The sequence below is a fragment of the Pseudochaenichthys georgianus genome, chromosome 9, assembly GCF_902827115.2.
Source record: "Pseudochaenichthys georgianus chromosome 9, fPseGeo1.2, whole genome shotgun sequence".
NCBI classification, from domain to species: Eukaryota; Metazoa; Chordata; class Actinopteri; order Perciformes; family Channichthyidae; genus Pseudochaenichthys; species Pseudochaenichthys georgianus.
Window position 1 is genome coordinate 35,802,955 of NC_047511.1, and position 16,748 is coordinate 35,819,702.

The 16,748-nt window shown below is 39.5% G+C and overlaps 1 protein-coding gene across 2 annotated transcripts in view; it reads left to right on the forward strand.

Annotated features, from left to right (window-relative positions):
- Positions 1-16,748, forward strand: part of edil3a (EGF-like repeats and discoidin I-like domains 3a) — a 136,153-nt gene that overhangs the window by 77,028 nt on the left and 42,377 nt on the right. For both annotated transcript variants that reach the window (XM_034091213.1, XM_034091214.1), the window contains exon 4: positions 9,909-10,022. In XM_034091213.1, the coding sequence (XP_033947104.1) occupies positions 9,909-10,022 (114 nt within the window). The remainder of the gene's footprint in view (positions 1-9,908; positions 10,023-16,748) is intronic.

Below are 16,748 nucleotides of genomic sequence, written 5' to 3' on the forward strand. Positions count from 1 at the left end.
GTGCAATGTGAGGCTGACCAGTCAAACTGTTGGAAATAATTAAGCAGTGAAGTTATTTTGTTTTATTAGTTTTAAAGTGTCAAACACACAAACTCTCCTCGCCCACTTATTAAATGATTCATGCGCCTTATCAGGGTAAGAAAGTGTGTGCACCTATGACATGAGTCTGGAGTTTACTGCGTTTTAACTACTGCATTTTATCTTGTCAGGGAACCAGAAGGCGTACGTAGCAACATTACTGTCTTTGGATGTTATGAAGAAAAATAGCAAGAAAATAATTAGATGATTATTGTCAAAAAAGGACTCTGGGTGTATTTGTTCAATTGTGTGCATTTCCTCGAGCCCTTCCTTATTCCCTGTCCCTGAAGACCCATTCCACTGGTTTATCCTTCCTGTGGAGGAGTTTTAGAGAACAAGCTGTTACCGGGGCCTAATTGTGTAAGGCCCCTTTGGACACTTGAGCTTACTTTCACCTCCTAGACTCTGCTGTAAGGATACACTTTTTGGCAGATGGCCAAAGCATAAATAGAGATGCATTTCCAAATCCCAGGTGGCAGAAAAAAGCTAGACCCTGTCCTGCTCTGGCTTCTGGTTGCCTCTTCAAGCCAAAGTAGAACACTGCAAAATGTTCTGCTTGAATACACAGAGCTGCATTATTTCAGGTTGGTGAATTTGTCTGGTCGAATTTGTCTGGTTAGAGTTGTTGTACAATGGAATGAGTTCAACATGACTGAAACGAAGGGTCTTGTTATATCTTTATATCATTAGTCCAGCTCCTATTTAATTGTAGATGTTATTCACTGTGGACGAAATGATTAAAATGTGTGAATGGACAGTACCTTTTTACCAAAACATTCATGAAATCAGGGAGGATAGATCAGAGAGAGGGTCAGCAAGGACATAAATTAATAAAAATCACTGTGAAATTATTCTCTGTTGAAACCATTAAAGCGATACAATATTAAACTCTGCATAAGTGATTCAGAATCTGACCTTTTATAAAAAAACATTCTTTCTTTTAGTGAATAGTATTTCAAATATTTAATCATGATGCAGCTTTCATTCCAGATCTTGTGTTTTAAAGTAAACTTGTTGAATCCTTTTAAATCTGTTCTTCATGTAATGCTTTAGAGCAGGGGTGGGGAACTTTTTTCCTCTCAAGGGCTATTTCAATTTTTTGAATATCCTCCGAGGGCCGTACAAATTATTGACCTCTGCTTAAAAATACTAAAATCACAGCCCATTCATTTCGCCTTTGCTATGCAAAGAAAAAGCAACCTCTTAATCCAGATATGTTACCATCACTCGTGTATGCATGCACGTGCACGGTTGTGGAATGACCACCAAAACAGAAAGATATGGACACAAGATGTGTGCAAATGTATTTAGTTTCCTATCCATGTGGACATAATTTAAGTGGGGCGGGGACCTGACCTCCTCTAGGGGGGTCCGGGGGTACTTTATTCTCTTATTTTTTTATAACTATAATGATCATATAAAGATGTGCCTTTGCCTCACTGGTTGTAGAACAAGCTTCTTATATTCGTTAGCATAGCTAGCTAACCAGATGCTAATAGCTACAAAGTTATTGACTGTATGATCAGTATGACAGATGAACAGATCGCCACTGGGCTTTCAACTAAAGACACAGCCACGTAAAAACTGCGGCACGGCTCCTTACGGCCCGTCCACACTACAGCGTCGACAGCTTCAATCTGCCCATTCACTTTGAATGGGGTGACGTCACGTCACTTCTGACGCCGGAGTAGCCAGCGCCAGCCAATCAAATTCCGTTTCGGAAAATCTGAAATTTCTGAAGTGCGGGAAAGGCGTTCTGGTGCTCTCCGTCAGCACTACACCCTGTGCAGAGCCATATAATAGATATATGGCGCTGGGCTCGTGTTGTGTTCAAGGACCCTGACCATGGCCAGGAAAAACAGGCACTTGCTTGTTTAATTATTTTGTGGTGCAGATTTCTTGAATTTTTTTTTTTTTTTGCGTGTGTTTATAAATTACCTCGAGGGACGTACCAAATGGTCTCGTGGTCCGTATACGGCCCGGAGGCCGGAGGTTCCCCACCCCGGCTTTAGGGTGTTATCATCTTTAATATAATAATGGTTTTACTATCTTTGTTTGGAATGTGAATAGTAGTCGGTCAAATCTTGTCTTGACGATTATAGATGGATTTCTAATTTATGTGGCGCTACCATTTATAGTCCCTAGAAATGTAAACATTTAAACCTTTGGCTATCCCCTTACATTTGATGATGCTTCACCACAAGGTAAATGTATCAGTCTAATGTCTTAATTCTTAATACCTGTAAAACTAATAACTAACTTACACAGCTGTATTTGTTGTGTGTTAAGACATAATATTCTCAATTATTGGGGTCTCCTCAGAGAAGACATCTTATTGTTCTCAGTATTCCCCACATCAAGCAAGTGCTTGCTCTACAGCCATCATCTACCCCAACTATCTTTCTGCATCCCATGCCATTGTAATGTCTCTTAAACTCAAGTGTACCCTGATAATGTTCAGGTTGATCAGTATTCCTCTCACACTTGCTGTGGAGGCTCAATCTGTAAGCTTAACATGACACTTAAGGCTTTCCTCCAAGTGTTATTCTGCACATCCCAGCTTCAGCAGAGCCCCCTGGTCTTCACAACTTCGAAATGATGAGTGTTTTCTTCTCTCAAACCCTCCTAAGACACCTTTTTCAAGGACTCCAAGATTGCTGCTGTGAATAATGACTCACTGGGCTAATCCCACTTCAAAAAGTGTCTCGCAACAGTATTCTTAATCCTGAATTCAACCTCCATGGATCATCATATCACTTGAAACATACGGGTTGTACCACTGTTGGACTAATCTATACATGCCAATAATTATTTTCGGACATTTCTGCATATGAGATCAATAAAATATATATGCTATGCCTAGATACATATGACCGAGGCTTAGTCATATAGCTTTGAAAAAAGGATACTTTGGTTGGTGTAAAAACATATATTTTAACCGGTTCTGGGACTCGATGGGACCCAAGAAAGGAATCCTGTCGCATGTGGTGATAGACACTTGGGCAAGTCAAGGATAGATTGACAGAAAAGATTGACAGCGAAGACAGGCATTTCCATGTTCCATCTTCTTTCTCTGACTCAACCTGGAGAGACAGGTCTTGTCTCGGCCTTGTGTAGTGTGGACTCGACACATTTCAATGCACCAGGACCTGTCAAACACAGCATCCAAGGCTGATCGCCCATATACGAAAATAAGCAGAACTGAGGAAAAGTCAGCATTTTCGAAAGTGCAGTACTATTATAGAACTATCCTGGAATGCACATAGGCAGGGACTAATCTATTTAGGTTGGATACTGTTTGTGACATATGTGTATGCATTTGTAGTGCATCTATGATAAAGCTTGTATGAGCCTTCAATCATGAGAACAATTAATATAAAGCACACACAACTGAAGAGAGTAGACATGACATGGTGCAATGCAGCTGGGAAAACAATGCAGTTATCTTACTTTTAATGGCAATGTAGTTTTGGCAATTTCCCCATGTGATGTGAGCAGATGTATATCATAACATCCAAACATGAGTTGTGAGAAGTAATACTAACAAAATAGATGAAACAGTGTGAGGATTGCATCATAGGATGGATAAGGAATGTAAGATGGGTCACCATAATAATAATATATTTTATTTATAAGCACACTTTTTATTTGCGTAAACAAAACTCAAAGTGCTACCAAATTAAAAAGGGTGAAACAAAACAATAAAAATAATTAAAAACAATTTTATTTTACCATAATATTTGTTATCAAAACTGAAGCCCCGTAATCAAACATGTGTTTACAATTGTCACGTCCCCACTAGGGGAAGAGGAAAGCAACATACAACAGTTGGAATTGGTAATAATTATAAGGAGTTTATTAAATAACAGGTTAACAAAATGGAAGGCGGGCAGCCTGAAACAAACAAAAGGACCCTCACTAGTGTTACAAACTAACAAAAAGGAGGCTGTAGTAAAACACCGCTAAGCTAAATGACCACAGTCAATGTAAATGCTAAACTAATCGAAACACATCTAATCACAACAACACTAAACTAAATACGGACCACACGAGTTACACACAGTTTTACAGCTCAATCTACAAACGAAGAGCAAGTAGCGAGAGGCGTCTGTCCACACATCAGAGCCTTCCGACTGATCGTTTTCCACAGGCTTTGTGCGCTGGGATTGGAGCGCATCGGGCCCGGCATGCTCCAATCACAATATTCGGGGGTGGACCAGCAGATGGGTAGCCAATGTCATTAGGGCAACTGCACAGCTCATTTACATATAACACAGGCAAACCAGAGGTAACGGGACCGGGGAGGCGGCGGCCTTAACAACAATATTGCCATGTGCATAAAATGGCATTTAATCATATGCAATGTTCTGCTCCCTTAAATGTGTCACTGGACTATAACGCCATGTGTTGTGGAATATGTTCAGTATGTATGAGCCTTAAAGTAGTGCTTTATTTCATGTCCTTGCAGTCCTCACACAGGACATTCCAATACATATTTTCTCTCATACATTCCTTGATGAAACCCTCTGTCATATAGCTTATAAACTAATGAATACATTCTTCATGGTCAGACAGCCACCCAAGTCATGTAAATCATTGGCTCTTTGTTTTTCTTCCCCTGATAAATTCATTTTATCTGTGGATTGCAATTGTTTCGCTATCAAATCCAACATCTGCAGTATTCCAACAGGAATCACTGGGCATCATCATCATCATCAGCAGCAGCAGCAGCAGCAGCATGCCCCAGGGGAAACCCTATCCGCTATAAAAAAAATAGGATGATTACTCCCAACGAAGAACGAATGCTCAAGGTCAGGGGTTCATTATGTGGCAGGCATAAACAACCGGTTGTTCACTTCATTCCTGTCGATCAATGACCGCAGAGTTCGAACCGTTATGCCTTCCCTAGATAGAGAGTTCAAGAGGACAGACTTTCTTACCAAACACGCTGGTTCACTGGCTCTGTGACACAAAAACAGATATGATAAGATGAAACTTCCCGAGGGGAAAGTGTGCATGACGGCTAAACTGAGACCAGATGGAGAGATGTAACTCAATGAGACGTCTCCACATGAATGCAAAGTCTTGACTAACCTCCAATTGTGTGGCTTACAGTGTCTTGGCAGAGGAGAAATAAGGCTTTACTCAGATTTACCTAGCATCTGACTTTAATTTAATGAAGGGAGTGGGTGAGATGTAGGGGCAATGCTGCTGGGACATTACCTTTCATCCTGCTAATTAAGTTTGGGGGCTTTACTAGTGAGAGAGGATTACTAAGCTATTAGGAGGCATTTATTCCATTTGTTTGATTTATGTTGTTGTTTGGCACCAGTTTAGTCTTCCTAATGCAACTAAGTCTAGCTCAAATTAAAATATTCATTATGATTTTAAATTAGCTCTGTAAATGAAATTTTAATTTAAATACAACAATGCTGCTGAATAGAGGACATGCATATAGCTATTGTTTGTTTGTAATTGTTGTAAAAGTATTTATGTTTTTGAATTTTGGATTTGGGCTTTAACGTTATGGCATATTTCCTCCCTTTGTACAATATTTGACGCAATACTGTTAATGCACTGGAAAGTAGATTCTCTGTGTGGCTGTAGCAGGTGGCCGGCGCTGCAGAGGTCAGTGCAGCCCAGCGGAGAGGGCGCAGGTGACCCCCACCCCCCCTGTTCCTGCTCGCTGGACACACTAAAGCCAATTTAGCGCTCACAGCCTGTGCTAGTTCCTGACACATAGCACTATTCATTGCTCTTATTAATGTCCGACTGAGACACTTTTTAGAGAGCAGTAGAGGAGCAAAGCCAAGGAGCGAGACGATCCAGTGGACCGATGAAAGTATGACGAGGGACCAGGGAAGCACTTTCATTCTGTGCTTCATGACCTTATATTTCAGAGGCTGTGTCTCTGTGCAAGAGGCAAGGACATCCTTAGTGATGTTAATGATGACCGGTATAGATGTATATTCAAACTGAAATACTTTCTATGTATTAATGAATGAATATTGATATGATTGACAGGATAAGTACAATATAATTATGTTCATCATATATAAGCTCTTCAAGTACCTCTATAATGTTTCTGTTGCTATTGACTCTGCATTGTAAGCCAAATTAGTCCAGCACTGTATGTAAAATGATTGGACAAAACATGATTACCTTGTGTATTGCAATCCAATGTTTTGCCACTAAATCTTGTCTCAGTTGAATCAGCATCACCCTGGCAACATTTCAACAAAATTGAACATTATAACAATCATTAGTGTGAGGGAATATGTCTGTCTTTACTCCTAGATATTTAACCTTTTCTGTGTGTTGACGTTTACGACCAACCCTGGCCCTGTTATCTCTCTTAAGGAATGGGAGGCTCCAGCTATCTTGATAAACCAGTTCAACTCTCAGTCACAAAATGGTTTACGGCCGTGGGAACACTGGCTTCGAGGCCATTAAGGGTCAGACGCAAGTAATTCAGGGTGCCCAGCTATCTATCTCCCCAAATATGTTGTTTACTCTCTCTGAACTAGTTAAAAGGTAAAGAGAGAGAGGGGCGGCAGATTTGACATGGCAACCCACCAGTGCAGTCAGAGCCTCTGGCTGCTCTGTGACTTGTGATGTGAATTTCTCCGGTCGTATACTTGTAATAAATATCAGTGTTTGACATCAAAGCTCCAACTCTCCTCGTGCCTCTCTGAGTCCTGACTCTCCATTGCTGCAGAAGTTTCCTTTACAATTAGTATTATTTCAGGACATTATAAGTGCACACCTTGTAGTTTTATACCTCCATCTGCTCTAGAAATCTTTACGCAAACTGGCTTGTTAAATCCAAATGATGATTTAAAATAACGCTTCTTAATTTACCTATTTAATTACAGAATGGCAGACTAACTATTATAATTGAGGGGCACTCCTTTGATGCCTGTGTGTGTTAAAGAAGTTGTGTAAACAGTGCATTTACCTGACCACTGGGCTAGCACATCTTTCTCACTGTACATGTATTCCACCCTCTCTCTCTTTTGATCTTTTCCTGTTTTCTGTCTCTCAGTTCCTCTTCTCGCTTCTCATCACCTCTCTTCTCTTGTATTTATCGGTTGAATTAACTGCATTCCCTGAAGTAATCCCTTTTCTCCCACCTGATTTACTGGCAACACACCACTTTTAAGTCTCACTTTCCCTGCACCGATCTCCTGGGGGCTGATGGCCTCACATAAAAGGAAAGCAAAGCGTGAGATGGGCTAGCTGTGTTTTCCACTCTCAAATAGCCTGGAGTCGCATGTTGCGCTCCAGGCTATTTGAGTGGCCGGCCCATTTGGCTCACCGATGTATTTGAACCTACATGGTGGCTTCAAAACAGGATATAACCTTAACGGGTAACATCACATATCTAAGTGGAGTGATTGCATTGGTAAAACAACAGTGCATTGAGCCGTGTGCAGAATGAGCTGAGAAATGTTGTTGTGCTACTGTTCATTTCTGCCCTGTAATTGACTGGTGACCTGTACCCAACCTCTCTCACACCAGGACCCTTCAAGTTTAATGGATTTTTGGATAGACTCCTGTTATTTTCTTGGCTTCTAACTCCTTTCACATTTAAGTTCATATAGTGTGCGCTTAACTTTCCACAAATTGTAGCTTTCTTAGCTAAAATCTACAGCAACATCATATCATTTGTTTATTTAAAGGTTACGATGATTCGTAGTGGGGTTGAATGAGGTTGTTATCCTGTTAGGGTATAACCTACAGTATATGGAGTATTTTTCCATATTCTTTTCTTCTCTATGAGCTTCAGTTTTAAGCCCCATTCCATGTTATTGATTTGTATCACTCCAGTCTTTCATATAGGTTAAGTCTTCTTGATTTAAATGCAATGGAAACAATTTAATTGATCGCAGCATGCTGTAAGCAATGTATATCCAACTATGAGGCAATGTTAGGGACATGCAGCCCGTACAACGCATTAGTATCTTAGTGCCTTTATGAAATGGCTAAGAACATTTATTGGGAAACAGATAATTAAAAACAGCTACACGTAGACATACACAAACGGATGAATAGACGATCACTAACCATATTTTAAATGAAACGAAGGCAACAATGAACCTCTCATCTTCACAGCTTGACAGGCACATTTAGTGGTTGCATGTGTCACTTCTCTCTGGTATAATTTCCTCTTTCCATTATGTATAATTAAAGATGAGTGGCCCCTGCAGTTTGAATTACCTTGCTTGTGTCCAGCTTAGTTTTGTGTCGAAGCAGTCAGTCTTTTGAAAGAAGTGCTATTACTGCCAAATCAACTCTATTGTTTTTTTCTGAATAGCCTTTTAAGTGCTGAAATACACACGTTAAGTTCCGTCAAGGATTTGGGTTTTTTGCTACATTTCAGGAGCAGTTCCTTTGACTATCACCAATGTTCCATTCAAATGTCTTAACAAATAGCAGTGTGTTGAACTGCAGACCCATGAATGGTTAAAAACGATTGAGCCCGTCTGTAACTGCTGCCAATATGTTGGGTGTACCGGCAGTCTACTCCCAATGAAAAATAAAATGAAAACACACTGTAAAATGGGATTCAAGATTATACCTAGAATATATATAGAGACAATTATTCACGTCCAGACAGACAAATAAGCAGAATATTACCCTAATGTGCATTCCAGACAAATAAAAACAATACATGTGTTTTTGAAATTCATCTTGCACAACTTCTGCTATCAGCTCTTGGGAAAGGTTTTACAGCTCAATTGAATCTTTTCACCCAAATACAGGGTGAAAGTCCCCCATGGATTTGTGGTTGAATTACAAACCATGTCTCATTCCTTTCTCTGCTTCCCTCCCTTTCTTTTATTTCACTCAATGTATTTAAATGTTCTGCTGCAGATTAAAGACACTACTACTTCCAGTCACATGACCTCCGAGACCATTATGTGTGAACACCATGAATGTTTTCATTCACTTAACAAATTATATATTTTGAATTATTAGAATTGTGTCCAAGTAACCATTCAAGATATTATAGATAACATTTCAGAAAAATTAATCACTGTGATAGAGCTATTTTAATCCTACTTTGTTTTATTTAACTTTCCAAATCTCAAGCCTAGTTACATATCCATAAAGCCAAAATGGACGAATGAGTCAGTCGGGTTATATTTAGAGGATTAAAAGTCTTTATAGAAGCCATATGCAAGTTTGGAAATAATTAGAAATTGGATCAAAACTGTTAAAAATTGTAACTCTCTACCTCCCTCTCCCGTTAACTATCCCTGTAATCCCATTTCCCTTAATTTAATAGGACAGAGTGCAAATGGTTGAGATGGGTGGGGTTGTGGGTTTATCGCCTCTTGTAATTGGTTAGATGAAACAATCAGGGAAGAGCAATTACAGAGCACAGATCGCTGCACAATGGATGAGGATTCTGCGACAATTTACCATGTTGACTGTCTGATCTCTTGTTCTTTGTGTCTCCAATACTTTAATTAAGAAACTGAGGATATTTACCAAACCTATTGTAACATGTGTGTAGGGAGTGCAAGTAGCCAGTAGCTTTGTAGAATTTAGGAACAATTATACACTGTGAAAAACGATACTTACACTAGGTTAGTTGTTCTTAACATTTTCAAAACTTCTCTGTTCTTGCATTAATGGTCTCCTGGGGATTTCTTTGATTTATTAGTCTTTGTAAGAGCTTCTACGGGCAGACAGAATCAAGTAGCACATGGGGAAAATTCAATATATGCTCCCAACCATTGCATTCTAATGAGGATGAGGTATTTTTAATTGCCTATGTGTCTGCTTCAAATAAATGAATGCCCCTTTTTTCTTTCTTACAGATATTAACGAATGCGAAAGGGAACCATGCAAGAATGGGGGAATTTGCACAGATCTGGTTGCCAACTATTCCTGCGACTGCCCAGGGGAGTACATGGGCAGGAACTGTCAATACAGTAAGTGCTTGTGTTTCTTTTTGTAATGTTTGTCTTTGAACTCTTCTTTTTAAAACAGCACACACAAACCAGACAGCTTGCCGTTAATTCCCATCAAGAACATCTGAACAAGCTTTTGCTGACCTTTGATTAAAACTTTTTAGAGCTTATACAAGTTTAGTAAGTGTAAAGGACATTATTTAGCTTTATTGGTTTACTTATAGCCAACAATTGATCTCATTCACAACTGTAACCTACAGTACGTTATACATAAGTCTGTCATACAGCTTTTGTAAGTTCAGGGTTTTGGGGGGTTTTTGTTGTAAAGAAAAAAGGAAAAGTAGGGAGTGTAGGGAAACATCAGGAATGTTTCAATAATTCTCGCCTCATTATATCTGAAAATACACATGGGGTATGATTCGATCCTCTTTTACTGGAGAGACGGATTCAAAGGCTTGACCACATAAACTGAAATCCTCCCTGTATATGTTCAACTATGACTAGCGCAGGATGGTAATTATTATTGTGTTTTTAATTTATAAGTCTTCACATTCCACAAAATGTTAATGTTTTCTGAAATAAGGGCATACTTTTTTCCGCAGGTTAATTAGAAAATATCAACAACTAGAACAAAAATGCATTTCTGCATGTTCAGAGAAAAACAATAAACCTTAAAGCGTAATAACAAAACAAATAAAGAAAAAAGTTGAACATTTGAATGCTGAGAAGTCGCGACCACTTTGTTCTTGCAAGCCCTCATTTCATTATTTGTGCCCAGTGGCTGTGTAGAACGAAAGAGAGCTCCTTATCACTTATTTTGCAAGACGCCTGAGAGCTTAGAGTGGCCTCATGTGTTTATTATGCCATTGCAGGGATTTTCTCGCTCACTCTGGGAACACATTAAGATTAATGTATCATTACATTACATTACATTGCATTTAGCTGACGCTTTTATCCAAAGCGACTTACAATAAGTACATTCGACCAGGAAGACACAACCTTGAGGAAAACAGAATCATATAAGAACATCAGGTTTCAAAGAGCCAATCGTTTCAAGTGCTGCTCAACTGGCTATAGATAAGCCAGTCCTTTATTAGTATATAAGTGCTCTGTTAGCAGTTCTTTGTTAGTCATTCTATCGCTCGAAGTGGAGTCGAAAGAGATGAGTTTTCAGTCTGCGCCGGAAGGTGTGTAAGCTTTCTGCGGTCCTGATTTCAATGGGGAGCTCATTCCACCATTTTGGAGCCAGGATAGCAAACCCACGTGTTTTTGCTGATGGGAACTTGGGTCCCCCTCGCAGCGAGGGTGCAGCGAGTCGTTTGGTTGATGCAGAGCGTAGTGCACGTGCTGGGGTGTACGGTTTAACCATGTCCTGGATGTAGGAAGGGCCAGATCCATTCGCAGCATGGTACGCAAGTACCAGTGTCTTGAAGTGGATTCTAGCAGTTACCGGAAGCCAGTGGAGGGAGCGGAGGAGCGGAGTGGTGTGGGAAAATTTTGGAAGGTTGAAGACCAGACGAGCCGCTGCATTCTGGATGAGCTGCAGAGGTCGGATGGCACATGCAGGTAGACCAGCCAGGAGGTATCAGTGGACTCAGAGCCCTTAGCCATCCCTGCACTGCTACTCACAAATGAATTCATCAGATCTTCTATCTGAGGTGTAGCACAGCCGTTCGGTAACTGACTGAAGTTGCTAAAGCTTGTATTGCAGCCTGGTTGATAGACTTTGGGTAGTGAGTGAGTGCCACACTTGAGGAGAAAGATCAAGTATTAGGGTTTGAACATATGCTAGGCTCCATCGTTTGTTAAATGTTGCTCATTTTCATTGTTCCCATATGGATTAATTATTTGTAAAGCATATTATGGAAACATTAACTCAGCAAGCCATAGTTTAAATGCAAAAGTATTAGAATATTTAGTTTTAGGTCTGACTTCAACATATTAGATTTGAAATAAAACAATTCCCATGAGGTGAAAGTGAATACTCTCTGCTTTAATTAGGTGGTGTTTACAACAATAACAAGTAGCCCATGAAGGAATGTAGAGCAATAGCCTGTTTTTGTCCAAATTCCCAAAGGATGAAAATAGATGTGAATTCACTAAACACTCTTAAAGCTAAAAGCCAGCACTATAGTCACGTTTTGTTTATTTCTTAATTGGATATCCAGTGCACTTAAATATAACTTAACAAACCTCAGTCCTAATGCTTTTTAGCTTGAAATTAAATGGTATAACCATGAACATGAAGGGGTTTGTGATATGTCTCTAATGTATACTGTATACATATAGAAATCAACATATATGCTTTATCAAACATGATTTGATAATGATGTCGCAGTCTAATCAGAAGAAGTACAGTCAGTGGGGTACCCAATGAATATAACATGCATACAAATGGTAAAATGGCTGAAATATACTCCTATGCACGGCCTTGTCATCTCCTCTGACTTATTTCTTCATCCCACGTTATGTGTGGGCAAGAACTGTTGCTGTTGCAGATTGAGCAGCTTTATGTTTTTTGGCCATACCAGGAGAGAGCGTCGTAATATTATGTAAAGGCAGCTGTGACATTTTGGCCATTGCATGTCTGTTTGGTAATATCCAATTTCAGTGCATTCAATATTGATTCCCGTGGTCCAATGGAAAGTTAGTAGTGAGTAATAAAATCATGTATGTACCTGGCCAACATAAATGCCAGTGGAATATATTAGAAGACATCAAATACAGTGAGATAACGATTGGCCCATGCTGCCTCAGCCTTTCTGTTAAAGCAAATTGAGGATTGTTACTGTTGATTCGAGCAGAGACGTTCCATTTTCCAGACATTATTATGGGTTGAATCTGAATGGTCAGTAAAATATCCAATTCTGAGGAAATGTGAGGACCCCTGGTTCCCAAACGAATCCTAGGGCCAAGATGATTATTAAACCTTCTGCTCAGAGTGGAATCTAAATCGATTTAAGTTCTTCCAAGTTTTTCTCTAACTTACTAACACCCTGGAACACAAATAAAACCCAATAGCCCTGTAACTAATACACCCCAGAGCTTGAAGCTTTGGCGGTTTACTGCAAATTATCTGTTTTCATCGCCACCTTTTGTTGAAATCTGAGATGTATCAGCATTACTTTAAGCTCTATTTATCTTTCTGCACAATGTGTCACTGATTCTGACCCGGAAAACTCATATGCTAGAGAATGTATTGCATTACTAAAACTATCAAATGTAGCAGACATAGTACAGTGATTTGTTTCTTTTTTCATTATGTATTTGTTAATTCATATGAAACATACGATAACAATGTGGTGTATTTTAATTAAGGGAACCCCTTGTTTTATTATGGTCAAGAAAACAAAGAAACTATATATCTCATACTATTCATTATGATATAATTGACACCCCTAATGCAGACTTCATTAATAATCCATTGTACTACACAGCAGTTATACCATATTTGTGTTAGTAGGTAGAGACCAAATACTTATATTATGTACATACACACCAAATAAGATATGGATACAGTCTCACCATTCTAGTTCACCAGAGAGTAGTGACAAGTATATTTTCCACTATAACTTCACATAATGACACACCCATATAATAAATATAGAAGCAATTAATCCAGTCTTAATTGTCACCTGTGGAACATCCATTATTGATTTCAGTTTTCTGTGTTTATTATTCTTTCTCATCATCCATTATTTCCGCCGCATGCTCATTAGTATTGATGTGCTGGCATTACATTCAGTGGGGCTCTAATTTGTTTAGGCTGCAGGTAGGGCTTGTGGGAGATGGATTCAGCTGTCACATCAGCGTAGTGCTGGTGTTAGTGATGTGTGCTGTCGTAGGGCTGATGTATGCTCAGGGGCCAGCAGGCCAAGGCCCCGAGGCCCGGGGCCTGCTGCCTCTGACGGACGGCTGGCAGGCGGCTCGTTAACAGTGGCCCTTCATGGCCACAAGGTGAGATGGGCTGGGACTCTGCAACAGTGTCTTAACACATCTATAGAATACCCTTCAACAGGTACTAGGTCTCGACAAATATGGTACTGTGATGACGCAACATTGCACCTCGGTACCAACGTCATGTCGTAATAAGGAACATTTGGTTATGTTTTACATTCAACAGTTGCATCAGGGTGATATGGCATCAGGTGAATGTGCCAGATTAGCGTGTGTAAATCCACAGGGTCCCACATTGAAAGTCAGGTTCATCTAAAAATGTTGTATTGCTGTTTGTATTTATTTGCACCCTCTACATTATTCACATTCGGTGTGACGATTCAACCTAATTAACAATTAACAGTCCTTAGCCTGGAATCTATTAAAGGCGTGCTAACGACATAGCTTGTGGTCTGTCGGTTGGTACATCACTTTAGTCCAGACTGAAATATCTTCAAAGACTATTTAAAGGATTTATATATATTTTTCAGGATAAATCGGTTTGTCCATCATTTTCTCTTTATACTATACATTTTACTTAGAATTTTTAAGATGGCTTCTTGAAAGATGGATCTTCTTTTTGTTCCCTGTTAAAAAGAGAAAACACATCAGTAAATACATATTCTTACTGTGTCTGAATGACTAGGATTAGACATAAAATCTTAAAATGCAACATATATTGTACTGTATATCGAACACAATGGTCATTTTGGAAAGACTAATAAAAGTTTCCCCAATCTTTCTGAGTCATGGGTTTAAATTGGTTTACCACATCTCAAATGGAAGCTGCTTGTTCTTTTTCTGACTTGTTAGAAGGAACGAGTGTAGTCTATCTAAAATATAATGGAAAATGGAAAGCTTCAGCAGTATGTTACCCCATCCACCTACACCATCCCCTCATCGGTTTGGAAGCGATGAGTCACACACGAGGAAGAACTAGCAAAGCAAGAGGGATTTACCATAGTGGAATATATAAACACATCTATGTCAGTGCAAACACACACAGATATAGTCGTTGCTCTCGCCCAGCCTCCATTCGATCCCCCTGGACCATCCTCAGACATTACTCACTGTCTCCATGCCTCTCTGTTGCCTAGAGCCCCACTGTTTTAGCAGCTGGATACATTGTGCTAAGGTTGTTTTCATTGTTCCATTCTTCTCTGACTCTTGGCTTTCTTCTGTGCTGAAAGTCTTCTTTCAAGCTTGCCATTTAAATGGTCTGCTGGTGTGTGTGTCTCATCTGTCTAATGTGTCAGCCCTGAGTTTGAAATGCTTAGGTGATTTGTTTAAATTGTGAAGGCATCACAGCCTCTGTGTGACTGCTGCTCCAGGCCTTCCCTGAAGGCTGCTTTACACGGACACTTACAGTTCAGCTGGCATGAGCGAGCAGTGCCTCTGGCTGAACTTTGTGCTTGATGTGTCCTCTTTCTTTTGGAACGCTTCCAAGTTGCCTCAGCATTCCCAACACTTGTGGTTTTCTAGCCTCTTGAACACAGCTATTATCATCTGAAGCCAGAGCCTATGCTAACAAAAATGAATGAGTGGATTACATTTGTACCACTTTCCAGTGCAATCAAATATGCATGTCCTCTGTTTTGTTACTGTATTATTTTATCCCTGTTGTCATTAGAAATAAAACCAAGACCAGAGTCAAATACATGCCACATGTTGTCATCATAAACTGAATGTGATTGTCCTGTTCAATTCAATGTGCAATTTGGGCATAAATAATAATATTGATCTCTCTGTAATACCTAACCCTGGTTCCATGTAGAAAATGTTAAGAGCCATAACAGCGTGAAATAAAAACACACACCAGTACCTCCAACCGTCCCATCCATTTGCTGACACATAAGAGAAGCACTGGGAAATATATTCCATTTAGCTACACACTTCAGGTTTATACTTAACCTCATGACTTTCAACTCTAATGGAGAAAAAAATATCCCTTACTGCAATTTCAGAGAATTGCTCTGTGAAGGACACACTGCCATACGATGAACACTAACTCCTATTAATGTGCTTTAGACCTGTTCAAGTTTTTAGCTGGTGTTAGCTAATCTTCACTGGCACATGTCTTATTGTGCATAACACAGTATTAATATGATTGCAAATTATAAATATTAGGAATCATATTTACAATCATGCAATGCGGGGCTATAAATCCTTGCATGTATGTCTACTATTTGCTTGAGTTAGGGACAAATTAAAACTTTAGCATCTGTCACAACCTACACACAAACTGTTAACGTACATTCAGCTGTGATGCTGCTTATTTATGGGAGGCACTATGGGCAAGCAGAAATGTAATGATGCAGGTTTGCATCCAAAATTCCAACCAACTTTGTGTCACGGCTCGGCTGTTTTGTTTATCTTTAAATTGCACAACATCGAAAAGCAATATCTGAGACACTTTAAAGTGTTCATGTTGCATATTACCACTTAGGTGTTGAATTATAACCGATGAAGAGAAACATCTCATTCACAACCTGAGTTACACAACACTGAAACTGTGCGGTCTGAAAGATTCTCCAGTCACATCGGATTGATTTGTGATGGTTATACAGCACAGCCGTTTGAAACATCAATTCAACCCCAGTTGAACCGTTGAAGATGTTTTCCTTGCACACCTGAGTCTTCAATTCACTGATGAAAAGCAAACTAAAGAATGTGCATGTTTTTCATCCTCATGCAATCCAAACTAAGGACAGTTTTCATAGAAATGGCAGATGGTTTATGTGTAAATTAACAATAAGAAAATATTATTAGGGGTACAGTGCAAACCTTGTTTTTGAATTGTTTGCAATTGTT